The sequence below is a fragment of the Corythoichthys intestinalis genome, chromosome 4 (genome assembly GCF_030265065.1).
Source record: "Corythoichthys intestinalis isolate RoL2023-P3 chromosome 4, ASM3026506v1, whole genome shotgun sequence".
NCBI classification, from domain to species: domain Eukaryota; kingdom Metazoa; phylum Chordata; class Actinopteri; order Syngnathiformes; family Syngnathidae; genus Corythoichthys; species Corythoichthys intestinalis.
In genome coordinates this window covers 58,872,990-58,897,687 of record NC_080398.1, presented here as the reverse complement: position 1 = coordinate 58,897,687, position 24,698 = coordinate 58,872,990, and the positions used below count along the sequence as shown (strand labels likewise).

Below are 24,698 nucleotides of genomic sequence, written 5' to 3'. Positions count from 1 at the left end.
AAGACACCAGATTCATGCCACAACTTGCATCCCAACAGTTACAAATGGATAGCATGTAAAAACTATTTTTTAAATTGTGAATGATGAATACAAATTCGACTCACCTGTCTTGATTGGCCCGGGGTGTTCTGCTATGTTGGAGCTGTTGAGGAGCTTCACTGCTTTCCGGTAGTTTCCTCTCAGGTATTCAAAGTTACTCTTGAGGAATAAGGAAGGTGCAGACTGAAACGGCAACAAGAACAGGTTTAAAGTTTAAGTGCTGGGCGATTGGATATTACAATCTTTATGATATCTCTACCCCAAATGTCGAAATTCGATGCCTCAGGAGTGATTTGCTCGAGGATTCAAGGTAATTATTATATTTTTTGTACCATGCATGTATTTTGAATCAATGGGAGAAAAATCAATGGGAAAATTTAACCGCTAAGGACTAGCATCATTCTTTGACATATTTACATGAAGTAAATGCAAACTGCCCGTTTTTTTGCTTTTAACCAAGAATCGAGACGTCCATATCTATAAAGAATTCAGGGATTTAAGCCTTTATTCACAAGAATTTTCAACGGAAAAAGCTCTTTGTTTACATATGGCTGCTGCTAATTTCCTTACAGACTAGCATCATAGTTCGCAATATTTACGTAAAATAAATGCTACCTGCAGGTTTTTTTGCTATTAACAAAGAACTGAGACTGTTTTACGTCCACATCTATATAGAATTCAAGGATTTAAGCATTTATTCACAAGAATTTTCAAAGGAAAAACCCATTGTGGCAGCCCCCATCACAACAAAGAGCTAAGAGACTAGCATCATTCTCCGACATAGTTACGTAAAATAAATGCTAACTGCACGGTTTTTTTGCTTTTAAACACGAATCGAGACTGTTTTACGTCCATATGTATAAAGAATTCGGGGATTAAAGCATTTATTCACAAGAATTTAAACCGGAAAAGCTGTTTACATAAGGCAGTTACATTCACTAACAGACTAGCATTGTACTTCGACATATTTACATAAAATAAATGCTAACTTCACTTTTTTTGTGCTTTTAACCAAGAATCGAGAATGTTTTACGTCCATATCTATAAAGAATTCAGGGATTAAAGCATTTATTCACAAGAATTTTGAAAAAAAGCTCTTTGTCTGTGATTCCACTCTGTCAGCTTTGACGGCCTCGCCAACAATGCAGGCCCCCTATTTATCTGTCTCGTGTCCCATCAATACATTATGAAGTCTACGGCACGTTTTTCTTTGCATGGCTAATAAAGGAAGAACAATGATTTCAAGTACCACTTTACTTTTAAAGGTTCCAGTCTGTTATTCTAACTCAATCAGCATGACAGAGTGATCTCCAACCTTGTCTTCTTTAACACTTACACCTGTGTTAACGAGAGAATCACTGACATGATGTCAGCTGGTCCTTCTGTGGCAGGACTGAAATGTAATGGAAATGTCTTTAGGGGGATTTCCATGGCAAAGACGGACCTTGCCAATTAATTGCAATTCATCTGATCACTCTTCATACCATTCTAGAGAAAACGCAAATAGCCATAATTAAAAAAACGAGGCAGTAGACTTAGTGAAAATGAATATGTGTGGCATTGCCAAAACCTTTGGCTACAAGCGGTGTATAGCCAAGTAACCACTCCTGTGACATCATAAATACAGTGTCTAGTTAATTTAAAGAGGTGCCCAAAAAAAAAAAAAAAAAAAAGACTCACATTCCCTGCAGTGTTCATCACGGACTTAATTTCCCTTTTACATGCTTTGGAGGATTTCATCTGAATGTAGGCTCTCACTTTGTACTGTAAAGGAAGCATAGGAGTCATTAGGGTGGTGATAATAGAAACATTCAAGCAGTGTTGTTTTAGTGATTGATGACGATAATGAAAATATTTCGTCGACGACCAATTTTTTCACAACAATGACAAGCTAAAAATGTGTTTTGGGTAGGTTTGGGCATCGCGCATCGATGAGATCCAGTTCTAACACCACGATGCTCCCGGAACCGTTCCAAATTTTAAAATTTCGATTCCATGTTTCGATGCCCTGACCGCCGAGCACAAAAAAATTACTGCTGAAAACCACGCAGTAGAAGCCACAAGAAGCGTGTGTTTGCGCATTGCAACTTGATTACAATTACTATGGACACGGTGCGGTGGCGCTCAAAAGTTTGGCTCAACTTTACTAAAATTAAAAAAAAAAAAAAAAAATCAGTCAGCTTAGTGCAACATTTAGTCGAAATTTTCTTTTATCCCAGTGGGTGGGTGGATGGACGGACGGACGGACGGAATACGAGAATAAGTCGTATTATTACGTCGGGCTTCAGTAGACATCACATGTGTATAGAACTACCGTAGATGCGAAATGACAGACTTGGCGGCATTAACACATGTATAGAGAATTAGTTGCGAAATGACAGACTCGCCGGCGTTAGTAAACAGCCACCATCTTAAAGCAGTAGACTTGCCTATATAAGCAGCTACATACTTTACACTAAATGTCACTTGTGGCGTTAGCATAGTGTTCGCATTAGCATTGTGTCATCTTAAACTCTTGGAAAACTTTTTACATATAGTTCATAGCATCCAGGTAAGTTTAATTACTTGAAAATAATGTACTGTTATCCTGCTGAGTGTCTATTATCATCACAAAGATGTTGAAGTCCTTGTAAAGACTACAATTACAGTATGCGCTCGTCTGTCAATGTTCGTTCAAAATTGTTGGAAACCTTTTATTTAGGTATTTATTCCTGGACTAAAACTTTTGAAGTTTACAGACGAACACATTTTCAATACTGTACTTTCAGCACGATAAGGCGCACCTAAAAGCATTCCATTTTCTCAAAAGCCGACAGTGCACCTTATAATCCGATGCTCCTTATATATGGATAAATATTGGTTAATCATGTCAGGACATTCCCTTTAGCACAGCTTTATCTAGTGGATGCATAACGCAGCCCCAATCACAACAAGTACTTCTATTACTGCGCCTTATAATGAGGTGCGCCTTATATATGAAAACAGTTTTAAAATAAGCCATTCATTGAAAGGCCTTATACTCCGATGCACCTTGTAGTGCGGAAAATACGATAATTGTTGAACACATTTTGAAATGACTAAAATATAACTAAGACTAATAACTATTTTCATTCATAGAAGTAAGACTAAAACGAAATTTAAAAGCGCTGCCAAAACAACACTGCAATCAAGTGAAATCTCCTCTGGTATACAGTTCCTTGCAAAAGTATTCGGCCCCCTTGAATCTTGCAACCTTTCGCCACATTTCAGGCTTCAAACATAAAGATATGAAATTTAATTTTTTTGTCAAGAATCAACAACAAGTGGGACACAATCATGAAGTGGAACAACATTTATTGGATAATTTAAACTTTTTTAACAAATAAAAAACTGAAAAGTGGGGCGTGCAATATTATTCGGCCCCCTTGCGTTAATACTTTGTAGCGCCACCTTTTGCTCCAATTACAGCTGCAAGTCGCTTGGGGTATGTTTCTATCAGTTTTGCACATCGAGAGACTGACATTCTTGCCCATTCTTCCTTGCAAAACAGCTCGAACTCAGTGAGGTTGGATGGAGAGTGTTTGTGAACAGCAGTCTTCAGCTCTTTCCACAGATTCTCGATTGGACTTTGACTTGGCCATTCTAACACCTGGATACGTTTATTTTTGAACCATTCCATTGTAGATTTGGCTTTATGTTTTGGATCATTGTCCTGTTGGAAGATAAATCTCCATCCTAGTCTCAGGTCTTGTGCAGATACCAACAGGTTTTCTTCCAGAATGTTCCTGTATTTGGCTGCATCCATCTTCCCGTCAATTTTAACCATTTTCCCTGTCCCTGCTGAAGAAAAGCAGGCCCAAACCATGATGCTGCCACCACCATGTTTGACAGTGGGGATGGTGTGTTCAGGGTGATGAGCTGTGTTGCTTTTACGCCAAACATATCGTTTTGCATTGTGGCCAAAAAGTTCAATTTTGGTTTCATCTGACCAGAGCACCTTCTTCCACATGTTTGGTGTGTCTCCCAGGTGGTTTGTGGCAAACTTTAAACGAGACTTTTTATGGATATCTTTGAGAAATGGCTTTCTTCTTGCCACTCTTCCATAAAGGCCAGATTTGTGCAGTGTACGACTGATTGTTGTCCTATGGACAGACTCTCCCACCTCAGCTGTAGATCTCTGCAGTTCATCCAGAGTGATCACGGGCCTCTTGGCTGCATCTCTGATCAGTTTTCTCCTTGTTTGAGAAGAAAGTTTGGAAGGATGGCCGGGTCTTGGTAGATTTGCAGTGGTCTGATGCTCCTTCCATTTCAATATGATGGCTTGCACAGTGCTCCTTGAGATGTTTAAAGCTTGGGAAATCTTTTTGTATCCAAATCCGGCTTTAAACTTCTCCACAACAGTATCTCAGACCTGCCTGGTGTGTTCCTTGGTTTTCATAATGCTCTCTGCACTTTAAACAGAACCCTGAGGCTATCACAGAGCAGGTGCATTTATACGGAGACTTGATTACACACAGGTGGATTCTATTTATCATCATCGGTCATTTAGGACAACATTGGATCATTCAGAGATCCTCGCTGAACTTCTGGAGTGAGTTTGCTGCACTGAAAGTAAAGGGGCCGAATAATATTGCACGCCCCACTTTTCAGTTTTTTATTTGTTAAAAAAGTTTAAATTATCCAATAAATGTTGTTCCACTTCACGATTGTGTCCCACTTGTTGTTGATTCTTGAGAAAAAAATTAAATTTCATATCTTTATGTTTGAAGCCTGAAATGTGGCGAAAGGTTGCAAGATTCAAGGGGGCCGAATACTTTTGCAAGGTACTGTACCTGGTGCATCTTGGATTTAGCTGCTTCAATCATGGCTGAGAACTCTGCCTTCTGGTTCCCGCCGTCTTTGTTGTTCTGAAAACAAACAAACAAAAACTAGGATTCAACACTAATAGTATACTTTTGACAGTTCTCAGATTTAACTAAAATATGCTCATTAATATTAGAGTTAACTAGTAACGTTAATGCTAGTGACAAGGCGAATAGGTAGAACAATTGATCAGTCCAATGGAAGGTGATTGGGCTGAAAAGATTGGTAATAATCGAAAAGTACCAGACGGAAATGTAGGACTTTCAGTTTTAAATTGGTTACCTCTCCTTTGCTGTTCTTGTTGCTTCCTTGCACAGATAGCTTATCCAGCACAGCCAACAGGTGGAGGGCCTTCTCTGGTTGGTACGTGAGCAGGTACAGATCCACCAGCAGGAAACAAACAGCCTGAGCAAACTTCTCTTCTAGGACAAATAACAGCATGATTCCATGCCAAACTGGAAGTGTTCAAAAATAGTCTCATAGATACATTATTAGTATCAAAGATGATAAAGTATCAATCACAACAACATACCAAACGGTTCCAAAAATTGATAGAGCTTCTCTCCAATGGAAATGGCTTCTGAATATTGACGCATATGATAGTGGATAATGGCTTGATTGTAGTACAACAAACTATTTTCAACATCATCCAGCCCATCAACATCCTCTGTGGCTGTGTGAACCTGGATAATTGTCATGGACGGATTTTTAGTCTTTACATTTTGCTACAAATTAAGAACAAATGTGTCCCACATTCATTTACCTGACTTTTCATTGCCATTAAGCTTTGCTTAAGGTTTCCTGTTGTGGTCTGACCACTTTTGTAAAACTCTACAACCGCTTTATTCAAGGCAATCTTGTAGTCTTCTTTATTCAACTCTTGTAGGGCTTCAAGGTGTCTCAAAGACTCGTCGTACTTCCCGGCCTGTGAATAAAAAAAAGGCACTATCACCTCCATTGTTCATACAATATGAAAATATTATTGTTGTATCTCTTTCTTTTAATTTATAAGCAATGAACAAATAGGGCTGGTGGTTCATGGAATAATACAGTCATGTAAAAAAATTAGGACACCCCATTAAATGTTCAGTTCTTTATAAAGAAATGTTCACATATCAATGTCTGATCTTGTTTTTTTATTTTCTTTATCTCTGGGGGTGATTTAATTGCAGGTAAACAAAAAATAACATTGTTTTACTCATTAAACCAAATATATCAACAAAAATGCATATTCTAACTGAGGAAAAAGTTAAGACACCCTACCCACTAATAGCTAATTTCACCCCTTTTGGCCGAAATAACTTCAGTGAGATGCTTTTTGTAACCATCTACCAGTCTTTGATATCGGTCTGAAGAACTTTTGCCCCACTCCTCAACGCAAAATACTTTCAGCTGTGAGATGTTTGAGGGTTTTCTTGCATGTTCAGCGCCCTACAGAATCTCAGTGGGATTAAGATCTGGGCTTTGACTCGGCCATTCCTGGACTTTCATCCTTTTCAGCCAGTCCTTGGTGGATTTACTGGAATGTTTTGGGTCATCGTCATTTTGCTGGGTTTCACTTTAGCTTAAATTTTTTTCACAGATGATCTCACATGTTCCTGGAAAACTCTCTGATACACGATAGAATTCACGGTGGATTCTATGATGGTGAGCTGAACAGGTCCTGCTGCAGCAAAGCATCCCCAAACCATGACACTTCCACCTCCATGCTTCACAGTTGGTATGAGGTTGATTTTCTGGAATTCTGTATTGGGTTTACTAGTACTCCAAACATGTCCTCTGTTCTCATGTCCAAATAATTCAATTTTAGATTCAACCGTCCAAAGAACATTTTTCCAGAAGTCCTGGTCTTTGTCTACATTCTGGCAAACTTCAGTCTGGCCTTCATTTTCTTCTTGGAGAGCAAAGGTTTCCTCCTTGCACACCTCCCACGAAGTTTAAACTTGTGAAGTCTCTTTCTGATTGTAGAGGCATGCACTTTCACATCAACAGTAGCAAGAGCCTGCTGTAGGTCCCGTGATGATATTCTGGGGTTTCTGGAGACTTCTTTTAGCATCTTGCGGTCTGCTATCGGGGTGAACTTGTGTGGAAGGCCAGATCTGGGCATGTTGGCAGTTGTTTTGAATGTCGTCCACTTGTAGACTATTTTCCAGACAGTGGAATGGCTGATTTTATATTCTTTTGAGATCTTTTGAAACCCCTTACCAGACTCATAAGGGTCTACAATCTTCTTTCTGAAGGCCTTAAGGTGGAAAAGCACTATACAAGTATAACACCATTTACCATTTGCCTCAGACAGCTCCTTTGATCTCACCATGGTATTTTCGCTCACTTCAACAGTCACTCACTGTTGAAAGTATTCTGCGTTGAGGAGTGGGGCAAACTTTCTTCAGACCCATGTCAAAGACTGGTAGATGGCTACAAAAAGCATCTCACTGAAGTTATTCCCGCCAAATAGGGTAATACTAGCTATTAGGTGGTAGGGTGTCCTAATTTTTTCCTCAGTTAGAATTTGCATTTTTGTTGATATATTTGGTTTAATGAGTAAAACAATGTTAATTTGTGTTGTTTACCAGCAATTAAATCGATTTTTTTCCAGAGATAATGAAAAGATAAGACATTGATATGTCAATATTTTTTCATAAAGAACAATGTTTAATGGGGTGTCTTATTTTTTTACATGATTGTATGAATGCCTAGCAACTGGAGCAACTTATCATTTTCATTTGTACATTATGGTTATCATCAGAGGTGCGTAGTAATGCGTTACATTTAATCCGTTACTTGCTTTACTTGAGTAACTTTTGAGAAAAATAACTTCTTAAAGTAGTTTTACCATGCAATACTTTGAGTAAATTTGTGGAGAAACGCTACTCTTACTCCACTACTTTGGGCTACACTAAATTTGTTAGATATTTCCTCTTTATTCTAGATACTGACTTCATTTTTGCCAGAGATTCCGACAGTGGCTATCTGCAGAGGTGGGTGGAGTAGCCAAAAATTTTACTCAAGTAAGAGTAGCGTTATTTCAAAATAATATTACTCAAGTAGAAGTAAAAGCAGTCATCCAAAAAATGTACTCAACTACAAATAAAAAATATTTGGTGAAAAGAATACAGATGTAATGAGTAAATGCTTACATTTTTGTTTGATTTTGTATTTTAACGATGGTATTTTTTTCTCAGCACAAAGTTGTATATATGAACTGTTGTTATAATGATACTGTACAATAAGCCATTACATGACCACATTAAGCCAAAAAAATACAAAACAAAACCAAAAGAATAATTGAATGAAAAAAATGACGGAAATGAAGCATTATTCGTCCAAAGAGCATGAGTGCCTTGCCATCTAGTGGGGAAAATAGTTTCTAGTTTGAGTAGTGAATACTGTAGTTCTTTCATAGTTACTATTATAAAATTAAAAGGATCATATCTCCGGTTTTCCGTGGTCAATCAGTGCCAAATAAAAACTGGGAGACTTGTTGCAATGTCTCATTGTTGACATTGGTAGAGCTACTCTTTAACATTGCTGGCAAAAAACATAATAAATCTTATACCATATTTTTCGGACTATAAGTCGCAGTTTTTTTTTCATAGTTTGGCTGGGGGTGAGACATACTCTGGGGCGACTTATGTGTGAAATTATTAACACATTATTATATCATTGCATATGTTATTTTGGTGTTTTGGAGTGACACTGTTAAACTTTTCAGCATGTTCTTTATGCTATAGTTATCAGAATAACTCTTAATAGCTATGTTACATTAACATACTGGCCACGTTCGCATTTCGTTGTTCATTCATCATGTCAAATTATCATACTGTACACTTACTCAGCATGTTGTTCTCCATTTTATTTTTAAGTTGCCTTTCAAGATGACATATCTGTTTTATGCGTTGGATTTTATCAACTAAATTTCCCCCCAAAATGCGACTTGTATGGTTTTTTTTCTTCCTCTTCATTGCGCATTTTTGGGCTGGTGCGACTAATACTCAGGTATGGTAAGGTATGTAGAATAAAGAGGAAAAATGTGACGACTCTTGTGTAGCCCAAAGTAGCAGAGTAAGAGTAGCGTTTTTTTCTTTACAAATCTACTCAAGTACAAGTAAAAAGTATAGTTTAGTAAAACTGCTCTTAGAAATACATTTTTCTCAAAACGATACTCAAGTAAATATAACGGAGAACATGTAACGTGTTACTACCCACCTGTGGCTGTCTGTTTCACCAATGAGACGCTGCAACAATAACCACAATTATACCAATCAGAGGTATCAATGTTTTTCTCCACTAGGGGATGCGAATGCTCTTTGGACGGGTGACATTTCAAGTGTCCTGGTATGAATTCAATGGTTATTGTGTCATCTTTTTGTGCCTAATATGGTCACGCAATAGTATATAGTACAGTATAATAATAACAGCTCAAATACATCAAGTTGAGCTGAGAAAAAATATATACACAATTATTTTGTAAAAATGGACATTGAGTCACTGCTTATTCATTCCCGTGTCACTGGTTCAGCAACACAAAATCAACAGAAAGTGACCAATAAATGCCCGCGAAAGTACTGAAAATCATCAGCAAATGACCTGAAATGCTCCAAAATCAAATTCATTGGTTTTAATTGACCACCATAGATGTCCAATTCATTTGAACTGGGAGGTATGGCAGTGAATTGGACGTCTACTAGTGATCAATTCAATTCACAGCAAAAGGATGAAAAGAGCTTGTTCTTTATTTTACTACTTATGGTAAAATATTGTAGAATTATTTCCTGACCCATGTATTGATAAATGTTATATCGCCCTATTGTGAGATCATCGTTATCGTGAGCCTTGTATTGCAAATCGTATCGTATCGTGAGGTACCCAGACGTTCCCCCCCTACTGTCAAGATTTGAAAGTGAGCACTCACCACAAAGGACTCATATGCATTGGCTGCCATTTCTTTCTCTTGGTCTGTCATTGCAGGTGACGATGAGTTGTCATGTTTTGCCTCGTTTTGTTCTGATGGGAAAGAATATTAGTTCATGAAAATGTGCAAAAAAAAAAGTGCAGTTTGACCTACATGAATGTTGATTACATTCACATTAGGAGTCACACAAATACATCATTGGACTGTCTTTTATCCATTCATATGCTCCAAATAAATAAATAAATTAAAAAATTGACATCAATATTGCTTTGTTTACCCGCATCACAAAGCATTTGACTGATGCTGGGCTCACAGGTAAGGATTTTCTCCATCTCAGACTAAAGACTGCAAGAAAGGGTTTTTTAGAGTGTTTGTGAAGTCTTATTGGAGGTATGGTGTACTTCAACACATTTGATTGTTACAGTGGTATGAAAAAGTATCTGAACCTTTTCGAATTTCTCACATTTCTGCATAAAATCGCCATCAAATGTGATCTGATCTTTGTCAAAATCACACAGATGAAAATAAAGTGTCTGCTCTAACTAAACCCACCCAAACATTTATACGTTTTCATATTTTAATGATAGCATGCAAACAATGACAGAAGGGGGAAAAATAAGTAAGTGAACCCTCTGCATAAGGAGACTTAAAGAGCCATTAAAACAAACTTTTACCAAACATTTTAAGTCAGGTGTGTGCCCAATCGCTGATGAGTAGTTTAAAGCTGCCCTGCCCACTATAAAACACACACCAGGTAAGAATTTTCTTGATGAGAAGCACTGTCTTTTGTGCATCATGGCTCGGTCAAACGAGCTGTCTGAGGACCTGCGATCAAGGATTGTTGATTTGTGTAAAGACCATCTCCAAACGTTTGGATGTTCATCAATCGACAGTCAGAGAGGTTGTCTAGAAATGGAGAGAGTTTGGCACTGTTGCGTCTCTCTCAAGGAGTGGCCGTCCACCAAAGATGAAGCCACGAGTTCAGCGCAGAATACTCAGAGAGGTTCAAAAAGAACCTTGGAGTGACTGCTTAAGACTTACAGAAATCATTGGCACAGTCCAATATTTCTGTGCACACATCAACTATATGTAAATCAATGGCCAAGAATGGTGTTCATGGGAGGACTCCACGGAGAAAGCCACTGCTGTCTAAAAAAAACATTGTTGCTCGTTTAATGTTCGCAAAAAGGCACTTGGACACGCCACAGATGTTTTGGCAAAATATTTTGTATACTGATGAAACCAAAGTTGATTTTTTGGGAGTAACACACAACATCATATCTGGAGAAAACATGGAACAGCTCATCAACATCTTGCCTGGCTCTGCCAGACTGTTCTCCCTGTATTTTTCAAACACTGAGAGTATAGTCTGGGAACCAGCCCATTAACGGCCTCTCGAGCAGGTACAAAATCAATCGACAAATCAGATTCGTTTATTTGCGTGACGTGTTCTTAAAGAGCAACGTCACTCTTGCGCGCCACAACAACACAGATGGTGAACGGGACAGCCGAGAATATGTTCCAATCCACGGTAAAATCAGTTTTAATTTACCAAAAACACCGACACGAGTCACTGACAACAGTCTTGTCTCGTGCTAGCCATGTTGAATAAACTCCGCTCTCTTCGTATGTTTACTTCCGCGCGCAAGTCCGCCGTCCTTCCCTCGTCATTTTACTAACGTCACGTCTGCCCGTCGCTGATTGGTCCACTCCGCTGTCTGTTTGCTGTGGCTTGCTCCGCCCTGGAAATTGTATCCGCGTGAATGATGGCCAGACTCAATAGCTGGAACAGCGGTGAGTCTGGTGTACCAGGCAAATCAACATCAACACCTCATCTCCACCCTAAAACATGGCGTAGGGAGCATCATGATTTGGGGCCGTTTTGCTTCCTTAGGGCCTGGACAACTTGCAATCATTAATGGAAGAATGAATTCAAAAGCTTATCAAGATGTTTCACAGGAAAAAACCTGAGGCCGTCTGTCAGACAGTTGAAGCTAAAAAGAGGATGGATGCTGTAACAAAACAATGATCCAAAACACATAAGTAAATCAACTTCAGAATGGTTTCAGAAGAACAAAATACACGTTCTGGAGTGGCCAAGTCGAAGTCCAGACTTGAAACCCGTTGAGATGATGTGGCATGACCTTAAGACAGCCATTCATGCCAGACATTACAGGAATCTGACTTAACTACAGCAGTTTTGTAGAGAGGAATGGGCCAAGGTTAGTCCTGATCGATGTGCCAGACTGATCTGCAGCTACAGGAAGCGTCTGGTTGAAGTTATTGCTGCCAAAAGGGGGCCCACAAAATATTAAATTTGATGGTTCACTTACTTATTTTTCCACCTTCTGTCATTGTTTGCATACTATCCTCATTAGAATATGAAAACCTATTGGGTGGTTTGAGTTAAAGCTAAAGTTAAAGTTTTTTTTTTTCATCTGTGTGATTTTGACAAAGACCAGATCCAATTTGATGGTGATTTTATGCAGAAATTTGAGAAATTCCAAAAGGTTCAGATACTTTTTCATCCCACTCTAAGTGTGAAATGGAAGTCTTTGCAGTCTTTTCATGGTATTTTCCCAGTCTTAAAGTGATACAGTTGCAAATAAGTATTAGAACACCTGATAAATGTTTAATCAAAGGGGTCCAACATTTCCTGTAGTTTTTCCACCAGGTTTGCACACACTGCAGGAGGGATCTTGGCCCACTCCATCTGTGTGGAGATTTCTGGGCTGTCGCTAAGAAACACGGAGTTTGAGGTCCCTCCAAAGGTTTTCTATTGGGTTTAGGTCTGGAAACTGGCAAGGCCACACGAGAAACTTGATATTCTTTTTTTTTTTTTTTTTTTTTTTTTTTTTTTTTTTTTAAAACCCTGTCCTGTTCAGCTGTTTGACACGGAGGATGGGAGTCTAAGTGCCCGGTTGGTCTGAACAGTTTTAATGTTTCACATTGAGAGTATGACTTACTCCCATTGTTATCATTCAACATATCTCGTTTATTATGACAAAGCAGCGAACAGGAAAGGGTTATGGGGGAACAAAAGAAAAGAAACACGAGAAGAAAGAAAAGAAACCCAAACAACAGCAAGAAATTGATTGAACGCCTACACTAAGTATTAATATGTTGGTGTTATTATCAGCTAGATGTATTTCCGGTTGACACCATGTGGGGGGCCTGTTGACCAGGGAAAGAAGGGAAGGGGGAAGGGGAAGTCTATAAGCTAAGTGATTGGGAGGGGTAGAGTGTACACAAATCAGCTCTGTGATCAAGAACCCAGTAATCATGTGAATCCCTTATGAGTGTAAGCCCGTTGGCAACCAACCCTACGCCGCCCCACCGCCAGTCCCGGCACAAGGACCCCCCCCCCCCCCCCCCCCACCTGAGCGCGCCCAATCACATCCAACCGCACGCGAGCCCCACCAAACACATGACAACCCCGCAGACGAGCGGAGACACCTCGTGCGCAGGCGCCAACCCAGGGCCAAGGCTCCCACCCAGCCAGCCCAAGGCGGGATGACGGACGGGGGAGGGGCTTCTAACAAAGCCACTCCTTGGTTATCCTGGCTGTGTGCTTCGGGTCAACGTCATGTTGGAAGACCCAGCCACAACTCATCTTCAATGCTCTGACTTAGGGAAGGAGGTTCCCCAATATCTCACAGTACAAGACCCCAGTCATCCTCTCTTTCATACTGTGCACTCGTCCTGTCCCATGCGCAGAAAAACACCTTCAAAGCATGATGCTACCACGCCCATGTTTCACGGTAGGGATGGTGTTCTTGGGATAGTACTCATCATTCTTCTTCCTCCAAACACGGTTAGTGGAGCTGACCACAAAACTTGCTCCCATGACTGCTCTGCATCATTCGAGTGCTGGTTAAAGCTGAGGAACGTTCCATGCCATGCATGATTTCAAACCATGACGTCTTAGTGTATTAACAACAGTAACCTTGGAAACGGTGGTCCCAGCTATTTTCAGGTCATCTATCAACTCCTGTTGTGTAGTTCTGGGCTGATTCCTCACCTTCCTTAGGATCCTTGAGACCCGACGAGGTGATATCTTATATGGGGCTACAATCCAATTGAGACTGACTTTACCTTCTTCCATTTTCTAATGATTGCTCCAACAGTGGACCTTTTTTCACCAAGCTGCTTGGCAATTGCTCTGTAGCCCTTTCCAGCCTTGTGGCGGTGTACAATTTTGTCTCTGTTGTCTTTGGACAGCTCTTTTGTCGTGGCTATGTTACACGTTTGAGTCTTACTGATTGTATGGGGTGGACAGGTGGCTTTATGAAGCTATCGACCTCAAACAAGTGCCTCTGATTCAGTATAATACATGGAGTGGAAGACTAACAGGTCTTTCAGGGTCAAAAGTAACTGATAGACAGGTGTTCAAATGCTTATTTGCAGCTGTATCATCATGTCAGTTGTAAATTGTTAAAAAAAATATCATTGATTGCGATGTCCGGATTTTCTTTTTAGATTATCTCTCTCACAGTGGACATGCACCTAAGAAGAAAATTTCAGACTTGTCCATAATTTGTAAGGGGGAGAACTTGCAAAATAGCAGGGTGTCCAAATACCTTTTTTCTTTACTGTACATTGAATTAAATATCAATCAATAAATAAAAGTGCCTGGCTGAACATGCAGAAGAAAATGTTCTTCAAATTAGGGGGCGATCCTATGTGTGCCTTGTGTTGAAATGTTCAACTATTGGTTGGTTATGTGGATGCTAATGCTAAGTAAATGCTACCGGCTAGCACTACGCTAACCTGGACGCTATTTGCTTATGGTGGTTAGAAGGGGCGCCGTATAGGGGGGAAAAGTGAGACTGATTCTCAGGGCCCATGCCCTGATGGGGGCCCACAAAGAAAATTAGAAGATTAGTAAATCATTTGCAAATTTAAATATTTATCATTATAATTTTAATAGGAATAAAACGAAGGGTTTCGTTTTGTTTTGTTTTCGCAAAAAGTAAACACCCAGACAGCATATGTATTGTCACCCCCTCCCCCCCCCCGCCCCAAACCCCTGTATTTTCATTAAATGGTTTGGTCCACCCTTCCTTCGATCAAAACGGGAGCAGCTATGCGCATTTATATCAGTCAATGACTCGAAGCGCGTAGAGCACGGTAGTGCAGAAATGTTTTCAAAACAAAAATCGGATTTTCAAAAGAGGAAAGAAAAGAAAGCAAAACAGGAGATGGGTAGAAAAGGCCACCAGGATGTGACAAAGTACTTCACAAAGGACAGTGGGGTCTTGTGTCAGTGTAGTGCTGAAAATTAACCTGTTACTTTAGTTTTGCAGCGAGGTCCCAGCTCACTCCGTAAGAAATACGGGATTTTCCCAGCCTCAATGAGCGACATGCACCAATTAAAAAATATGAATTCCAAATCATGACGGCATTTTTTGGTATCCTACAGATGTTGAAAGTTGGTGTGGAAATGTTCTTTTTTAAAATTGGCTTGAATCCAGTTTGTCAAGAATTTATTGAATTTAGTTTGTCATCAATTGAATTTAGTTTGTTAACAAGGGACCTCGCTTCGGAGCTGTAGCCTATAGATCATGAGTTTCTAGAGGAGGCTACTAAGCCTACTCCATAATGAAATACTGTAATTGTTTGCTAGCTAGTGTTTGCTCCACTTTTAGCTTACATTTAATCAGTACAGCAGGCAAATCTTAGCAATCTCTTCATACTAAAATTGTTGTATACTGTATACTGTAATGTATACTGTAGTCAAGGGCGTAGGTTTGGTCTCAACTAGGCATGTGCCGGTATGAGATTTTCACGGTACGATAACTGTGAGCAAAAATACCGCGGTTTCACGGTATCACGGTATTGCAATTATAGCTCCAAAATTTTGAGATGTATGGGTTTAAAAAAAAAAAAAAAAAAAATCCATTGAACAGGATTTTTTCAAAACATATTTGCAAATTGGAACATGAATATAATGTGAAAATAAATAAACAAAAAATGACAAATATTATATAAATTTAAAATAAATAGAACCTAGACTATACCCACAGCCACAGCTCAAGTTGCTCAATATTAGAGTAAGAACAAAATAATTGCTATAAAAAGTAAAAACACTTCTAAATAAAATTAAAAATATATACTGTATGACTTTTTTTTGAGGGGGGAAGCTCAAGTGAAGTTTCGCCATTTTCAGCCACTGTGTCAACTCTAGTCTACATGATGCCATGCCTTTGTGTTAAAAAGAACAAAGAATTCATAAGTTAATAAGTTAGTTAAAAATGTATAAGTTAGTTTTATAAATTAGTTAAAATGTAAATATTGTTGAGGAAAGGTTTCATCTAAAAAAAATAATAATAAAAAAAGTGAGGAGTGAGACCTCCTCTCTCAATTAGCGATCTTTGACGCGATTCTTTTTCTTTCCCCCCTGCAATCAAGCTTTTCTCTCACTCAGCGGCTGTGAGACATAAAAGAAGCTGCTCTCCGAGTTTCGCCTAGGCTAACATTCGTCTGTAAGTTTTAGTTAGTTTGTATATTGAATTTGAAAGGAAAATGTGTGTTTTGTTTTTGGCGAACTTTTTAATGGAGCTACTGCTATCCTGTTGAACCTAATCACACGTGGAAAAATACAATTGTACAGCGTTTTAAATGTATTTATTTGTATATTTCACCACGATTTGAGAGCTCAATAAATTGAAGAAAAGTACGCCTTGTGTTTGGAGTAGGCCTGAACGATATATCGTTTAAACATCGCCATCGCGATGTGCGCATGCGCAATAGTCCCATCGCAAGGACGTGCGATAGTTTTTTCATTTCATTTTTTTTAATCCACAAACGTTTGTTTTGAGGAAGGAGAGGGAAGGAGAGCGCACAGCTTCTCTTTCCCTCCAGCAAGTCATCGGCTCCTCCACCTCCCCCCGCGGCAGCGGAGTGGAGAGAGGAGGGGCCGAACAGCAGAGCGGCGGGAGGAGGGGCCGTTCTCAAAGTGAAAGCAAGAAAGCAACACGTTGAAGCAAGGAAACGAGGCAAGACCGTCTCCAAAAGGAGTTTTGGAAGTAGTTTGGCAAGAAAAAGGACTATAAGGGACAAAAAACAGCCCTGTCGACAATGCCTCGCCATGGTTGCATCAACAAGAAGTAATCTGTCGAACATGTGGGACCATTTAAAACGCAGGTATCTATGCATTCCTGCTAAGACCTTCCCATCAGAGGCTTTTTAGTACAGGTGGGAACATTGTTACGTGCCAACGTTCTTGTCTCAAGCCTGCAATAGTGGATAAACTAGTAGTCTTGGCCAAAAACCTATGAGACCCAGTTGAGAATTGCTGAGCAAGAAAGGTGGACGATATGCAGACAAATACATAACACAGCTGGAGGAATGTCTTTTCTTCTTTTTATTCATGTGACAGCTATCAGGAAGGCAGGAAATTTGGTTCTGTTATTCATCAGTTATTTGCAGTTATTCAGGTCAATTATTTACAAGTTCAATTGAGTTTCTGTTTCTTTTATATTTAAATTTATTGTAAATCGTATTTTTCAAATAACTATATATAGTACTGCTGCACATAAAGTTTTGACACTTAATATTTTTGTTTAAATATTTTTACAACTTTGTTGCCGTTTTGCAGTTTTATATTGTAATATTTTGTGTAAACAGCTCAGGGGACTAATGCACTTGCACTTTTATTGGTCAGATTTAATATTTAAGTTCAAATATGTTGACAACTTTGTTGTTTTACTGAGGTTTTTATTTATTGTTATAGTTTGTGAACAACTCTTTTATTTGTCATATTTAATATTTTTGTTCAAATGTTTACAACTTTGTTGTTATTTTACAGAAGTTTTTATTTATTGTTATATTTTGTCAAAAACTTAGGGGACTAATGCACCTGCTCTTTTATTTATCATTTAATGTATTTGCTGCTGTTGAAGTGTAAAATATTGTGTTCAATAAATGATCTATTTTGTGCAGACATGGCTTCCTGGATCCCTTCATAAAGCAATCTTCATCATTCACAAATGAAACGGTATTATATGAATACACTGTGGTCACGGTGTGTCAAGTAAAGTATTTCCAAACAGCTATTCAAGTCATCTAGTGAAAATTTCTTTAAAAAAGATAAAAATATATATATATAATATCGCAATATAATATCGCAATATATTGCAAACCTCAAAAAAATTGCAACAATAGTTTTTTCCAATATCGTTCAGGCCTAGTTTGGAGGATTTGTTTTTGGGTTTGCTGGCTGTTTAGTGACACTCACGGCAACAAACGGGAAGGGGTGAGCGGTGCCGCACCAAGCCACTTCGGCTGCATTTTGGCACATGAAAAATAGCGAATACCGTACTAAGGTATGACGGAAAATGTTAGTGGTTTTGAAACCGCGACGTTTTCACACCACGGTAAACCGTGAAACCGGTAACCGGCACATGTCTAGAACATAGGTAGGGATGATATTACAGCATAACCTGCATGTACACTTTTTGCTCAGAATGGGACATTAATAATGAATGAATGAAGTGGTCACCGGATTTCTTCACTGCTTTGCTTTTATCACTTGAGGTAAGAAAGTTTAGCAACGTACTAATAATTGATTTTTGAATTTACATGTATTATTTTGATGACATTTGGTGTAGAATGATTTAAAAATAAACCAGGACCCTAAACTGGATGAAAATGAATACCGAGCAAGCCTACATGAATTTACTGATTTGATATTATTTGAGAACTACTTTCCATCTAGTTTACTACACAAACTATTACTACCATTTTGATACAATAAGCTATAAAAATGGTTTGAATAGCTTCCAAGATATATAAGGTGATGTGCATGATAATAATGTAGCCTACATATTAAAAATAGGTAATTATTGCATTTTTAATTTCTATACATTCGATTCATATTTTTTTTAATTCACTCAATACTTCCAACACAAAAAATGTGTTTTCAACTTAAAAGCTATTAAGTAGCTAACATTTTTTTGTTTTGTTTTGTTTTTAAGGTGAGGAAGAATGTGACTGACTGACTGAGTCCGACATCTCAAATGCTGAAGCAGATGGTGGAAGTGCTCAAACCAACGCTTTTGGCAACAAAAGTCATTTACGAAGACCCACCAATTTTATCATTGCCCCAGTCCAAACTCAACTTTTGACTGACACCTACAGCACTGTTAAAATGTTTTCAAAAGATGTAAAACTTAAATTAATGGTGCCATTCATCATGATCTCTCCAAGAAATATCAGTGGTTGTGGTTTGTTTCCTCTATATGTGCAGGTACACAATTTGCAGTAGATTTATATTTTACAGCAATGATGCACTGAAAAGGTGACACTGTTTTAAAAAATGACTATTTTTTTCTATTTTGAATTTTTTTTTTTTCGTTTCAACAGTTGTATCTTAGAATATCATGTATCAAATTTCTGACCAATATATTGATAATCACTGTATCGTGATATCATGAGATAATCGTTGTCTTGAGCCTTGTATCGCAAATCGTATCGTATCGTTAGGTGCCCTGAGGTTCCCACTCCTACTCATGACGTTGATCACGATCGACCAGTCAATCACTAAGCTAGTGAGGGTAGCTCGCGCCCCCCCAATACTTTTTTTTTTAACCAATACTTTTTTTTTTAATGTACATAATTATGATTGTTGTGTGGATGTTGTGTTGTGTGAGCTACGTACGAGTTTATGCAGCACCTCTCTCCCTCTAAGCAGCTTCTTGCTAACGTTTTTCTAGTTTCATAGTTGCCAGCAGAGGTTACTACATTTCTCACAGTTTATTTAAGGTTAACAGTAGAAAACACAAAGAGAAGGACACTTCTCTCAAAGCAGCTTCCTACTTGAGTTTTGCAGGTTAGCAAGTTCACACAGTTTAATGTTATGCTAACACTGATGCAGGTTGGACCTACAGTAATTAAATGGTGTGTTCCCCACTTCCAAAACAATAATGACTTTTTTCATTTCTAACAGTGGCTGCTGCTGGCTGAAAAAAAAAAAAAAACTCACATCTGTAATATCTAATGTGGGTGTGTGTGAGGGTTAAATCATCAGCCAATCAAATGTGCGTTTAGGAGGAAAAAATGGACCGGCAATTTGAGTAAGTGAAAAGATGTACATGTAAATCCAAACATAATAAAAATAATTCACTTAATAATGGTGGGGTCAATTACAACGACTAAAACATATGGGAAGACAATGGTAAATAACTTATATAAGTGAAGTCATTACATAACATAAATAAGGTTGCTTAAAAGTTGGTAGTGTTTTGTCCCAACCGTCCCTATGCAAACCTACGCCCTTGACTCTAGTATAGTTAAGTTCAAACAAAACATTTATTCTAAGTCATTCATTATGGTACTTGCTTTGAGAATATTTCTAATAAGAATATATTTAGATTGTAAAAGATGACCTTCAGTATATTTCTTATAGATGGTATCAGTCTATTAATTATTGCTCTATACGCTGTATGTTTACATAAATATATTTTCATCTTAAATTAATGCAGAAAATGCACAAATTAGTGTGTAAAGATTCACCAGAATGCAGGAAATTACGTAGTTGGTACTCTAAACGTGTGTGTGTGTCCCAGCACTTTTGGTGGGGCCCAAACTGATATCTTTTCATTGGGCCCAAAATCCCTGGCAGCGCCCCGGTTGTTAGTATCACTAGCATTAACTGCAAATGTTAACCTCAAACTCTAATTGTCATCAGCATTTGCTTGCAGTGGCTGCTCATTGGGTTTTGTTATGACTAGCTTGTTACCCGTTGTGTACTTTTTAATTTACTTGGTTGTGTACAGTCGATTGCTGCACTTGTATGTCAATTGACCAATAAATGAAAGATTCCAACTCATTTATTTCCACATTTATTTGTATTTATTTCCACATTTATTTTTAATATTCTAATCTTGTTTATTTTTCGATTTATAGTCGTTTTTATTTTCACTTTTATTTTTATTTATTCATTTTTAATTTTGGCAACTATATATTTAAGCAGTGTTTGCCCAAGCAATGATAGCAATTGTTTGACATTCAATTGAGTATGCAGTTATATAATGCTAAAAGGGGAAAAACATTTTGTATACGTTTTCAAAAAATGTATCTGTACAGTACCGGTATCGAGCGATACCACACAGCTGGGTAGCGGACTCAGTATCGATGATCCTTACGGTCTATGTCAACAGAATTTGGTGGACCATTAATATAGTTTTTTCTTTTGGGAAAAAAGTGCAAATGACTCTACTGATCCCTGATATATAGTTTATCAAGAAGTCAAACACATTCTATTTCGTTGCCAGGGTCAGAAGGCGCATCGTCCGGGCTAAAGGTTAACGATGCACAGGACTACAATCAAACTCTGATATATAAAAAAATCATCAACACTGTTGGTCACATACACGATATCTTACGAAGCGTAGCACTGACAAACAGAATCGAAGTCCATCTTTTAAAGGACTACATCCAAATTTAAATTCTAGTGCAAGTCCTTTTACTTGCTAGCAAGCTATTATTTCCCAAGCTCCTTTACCTGTGTTTTCTGCCATGTCTTGACCTTTCTGACTTCAGATAGAGACGCTCAGTCTGCACGTTGGATGAGATCAATATAGATTTAGCAAATTTGCCAAGTAAAACGTAAACAATAAATTAAGTGTCCACTGTGTTTAGCACAGAAATTGCTACCACAGGAAAACCTGTCGTGTTGCGTGCGCTTCTTTGTGGGTGAGTGACAGTCAGTAACTAAAGAGCAAAAATAAACTAGCGCCATCCCTGGATTGGAGTTAAATTACATTGAACACCCCCCCCCCCCGCCCCCCAAAAATAATAAAATCTGGTCAATATGGCGGGAAACACAGACAAGATCTAGGACTGGGATGGTGAAAGCAGTTTCACTCTTCTTTAAAAGAAACTGCTGTATTTTAAGCCAAAACAACTGTTGTGTTTGATAGAACAATATGTCTATATGCTGCCATAGCAGATTCATGGCGCATAAAGCCCCCAAACTATTTTTAGTTTGTCCGTTTTACCGTGCAAAGCCCCGTTTACAGATGTTGCGCAACCACTTTTCTTTCAACCTAGCCATTAAAAGAAGGTAATTAATTATATTTATTATTCAAAATGTCTGTAATTTTTAGCTTAGAATCCTTAATTGAGGTCTAATATTTGGTTAAAAAAAAAAAAACTTAAATAATATTTTTTACTCGCATATTTTAAACTTTTAAACATATGACGTCACAGTAAAAAAAATGGTGTCTGTAAAAAAGTCACGGATATCCACCTCATAACTATCGCTTAATTGGATATTTTTTGTTACTGTCGCATTTTCTCCGATATGTTAGATGATAAATAATCGATCCAAACAAAGAAAAATTGAAGAAAAAGTTTAAAAGGGTAAATATATGAAAAAGAAAAATCTCGACCACTCCTTGATGTCTGCGATTTCTGCATCGTGACTCTTGTTATATTACCATGTTTCACACATAAAATCCCCCCCAAATCCTGCTGTGGCCATTCACAGCTGTGTCTTGACACTTGGTGAGACATGCTACATGGAGTTTTTGGATCAAAACAAGGTAAGTACGCGATAATATCTCGTTAAAGTCATGGCGTCTGTAATTCTGCTCTCGCGTGCTCTCACCTCGAGATAGGGTTTTGCTGTTTTTTTGTTTTTTTTTTTAATGCCCTCCTGTTCAAAATTTTTCTTCTCCCAGAAAATTGATATTTTAAGCTTTCCAATGATGTATCACACATGCATATCGGACAATTTTGAAATTTGGTCAAATTGGGGGTCTCAGAGTGGAACTTCAAGTGTTTTCCGCCATATATATTTGGAGTGTAGCGGAGAACGGAGTTGGTTGTTAAAATTTTTTACTCTTTCATGAGTCCAGTACCTTCTGTCTTAATATCGACAAGTTTCCAAGGTACTTCCACTTTACTTCCGCATTTCTGCTAGCGACTTACGTTTTACATTTTCTCCATCCAAAACAACAGTGGAGCTGGATAAAAAAAAAGACCGGATGTTTTGTAGCCATGTTGCCGCTGTGTTATGGATGGTATGTTCTTCCTCTCCCTGCATTTTTATGTGTCCACTGCTAAAAAAATGTAACCTAAAATCCTACGCATGAAACGACTTGTTGCCCTTGATATTGTTAGTACAATAATGATTGTAATTATGTTGATATTGAATATTATTAACTACAACTAGGGTACTGCTGTGGCTGCAACACATGCTATCTGCTTCTAGCCTGTTGCTAATCAGTACATGTAGGATGGCACAATTATGCAACGCATACATGCAAGCGTTACAAATTTTTTGTTCGTTTGTTAATAGGTGGAAAACGCTCTTAGGCAAGGGATGACAATTTGATGTGCCTCACAACAACACTTACTGTACATTGATGGACATATATCGAGACTACGTGCATTCTACCCGGCGGCGGCCGAGAGGCTGGACTGGGAGACAGTGGCTTTCCTCGCGGCGGACCGTCAGCTCGATCCCGAGATTCAACAACGAGTTTTTAAAAGGAGCAACTTTATTGGAGCTGAAAATACCGAGGACAGCGGGAGAAACCAAGTCTGTAGGCCACCGAGGATCTCCGTAATGTCGGGTGAAAGTTTGGCGAGGCTCCCTTAAGCCGCTCCGGAACTCTGCTGTCTGATAACAGTCTAGTATGCAACACCTTCGTTAATATTTTTCTAATAATGTTATAAATTGTGATTTATTGACCTGTTTGGCACATGCACCAATCGTTGTAAATAAAAAAACAAATGGATTCATGTTGTCCAAATGTTTTATTGCAATCAATATCTGCAATAAAAATTAATGACATACTATTATTGTTTATATGTACATACCTTGCAGTATTTCCTTGTAACAACAAAATCCGTGTCAGCTCTTCTGCAATAGGCAAATGTAATGTTATTTTGTAATTTCACCTCATTTTGGTCACTCAAGTCAATCTACACCTCACATCAACACAGGCTCACAGGTTGTTATAATTTTGTCCACGGATGATCAATGAAGTGGTAAGAACAAGCATACATGCTTTAGGTATATCCTTAGGTTTAAATCACATCCTAAACTTCTTGTCTGCAGCTGGTTTCCATTTAAGGTGTATGGCGAGGAGACTATTCCAGGAGTTCACACACAGCAAGTCACACAAAGTCTCGGAGTCTCATCTACGTCGTGTTAAATCCATTCTTTGAGATTCCATGGGTTCCTCTGGTTTAATTTTGCAGTTTTAACTTTGTCATCACAATGCTTACTTCAACAACAATTCATGTTGTTCGGAGCAGACATTTTCCAAGATGGCACCCCCATGTTTCGCTCAGGAAACTTGTCCATATTGCTAAGGAGCGTTTGGTGATTTGTTTGGCAACGTCACTTCCCATTCACTAACCGAACGATTCATTTGGGCCAAAGTGGGTGGGGGGATGAGGGGGGCAAACAATTCGTTGAACGATTTGTTTGAACGAGTCCTTATACTGAACGAACTGGAATGGATTTGATCCCTCAAGTGAACTGTTTATCCCGTCACTACTACTGTAGTCTTTGCTGTGTGCTCTTGTTTGGTTCACTGCCACCCAGAGTGGGTGTGCAAGTATACTTCAATCTAGTGAAGCAAAAAAAGTATGTTTCCCCGAAATTACATACGCCACCCCTGGCATGGCTCTGCCCCACTATTTGAAAAGTACTGCTGTACAGTAAAACTGTCCTATTCATCACTCAGGAAGTCAAGGGTCACCTCTTGACTGATCAACCTTTGGAGCTAATTTTCACTTGGATATTTTTTGATTCGACAAGCAGCATGTGGTTCTACGACGTCTGGATTTTTTACTTAATTTGGATGGGGTGTGGAGTACACGGTTGGTGCTAGTATTACTACAAGTTTTCACGGATTTCATGACAATGATATTCATCAAATCC

The 24,698-nt window shown here is 38.5% G+C and overlaps 1 protein-coding gene across 5 annotated transcripts in view; it reads right to left on the bottom strand.

Annotated features, from left to right (window-relative positions):
* The window catches only part of cnot10 (CCR4-NOT transcription complex, subunit 10), a 44,438-nt gene extending 22,936 nt beyond the window's left edge, over positions 1–21,502 (bottom strand). For 2 of the 5 annotated variants that reach the window (XM_057834452.1, XM_057834453.1), the window contains exons 1-8: positions 21,303–21,502; positions 9,797–9,888; positions 5,645–5,806; positions 5,414–5,564; positions 5,164–5,336; positions 4,851–4,925; positions 1,720–1,803; positions 105–222 (exon numbers count right to left, since the gene is read on the bottom strand). In XM_057834452.1, the coding sequence (XP_057690435.1) occupies positions 105–222; positions 1,720–1,803; positions 4,851–4,925; positions 5,164–5,336; positions 5,414–5,564; positions 5,645–5,806; positions 9,797–9,888; positions 21,303–21,318 (871 nt within the window). In that variant the 5' untranslated portion in view covers positions 21,319–21,502. The remainder of the gene's footprint in view (positions 1–104; positions 223–1,719; positions 1,804–4,850; positions 4,926–5,163; positions 5,337–5,413; positions 5,565–5,644; positions 5,807–9,796; positions 9,889–21,302) is intronic. The other 3 variants (XM_057834454.1, XM_057834455.1, XM_057834456.1) reach the window with 2 other exon arrangements.
* Positions 21,503–24,698: the final 3,196 nt, after the last annotated feature.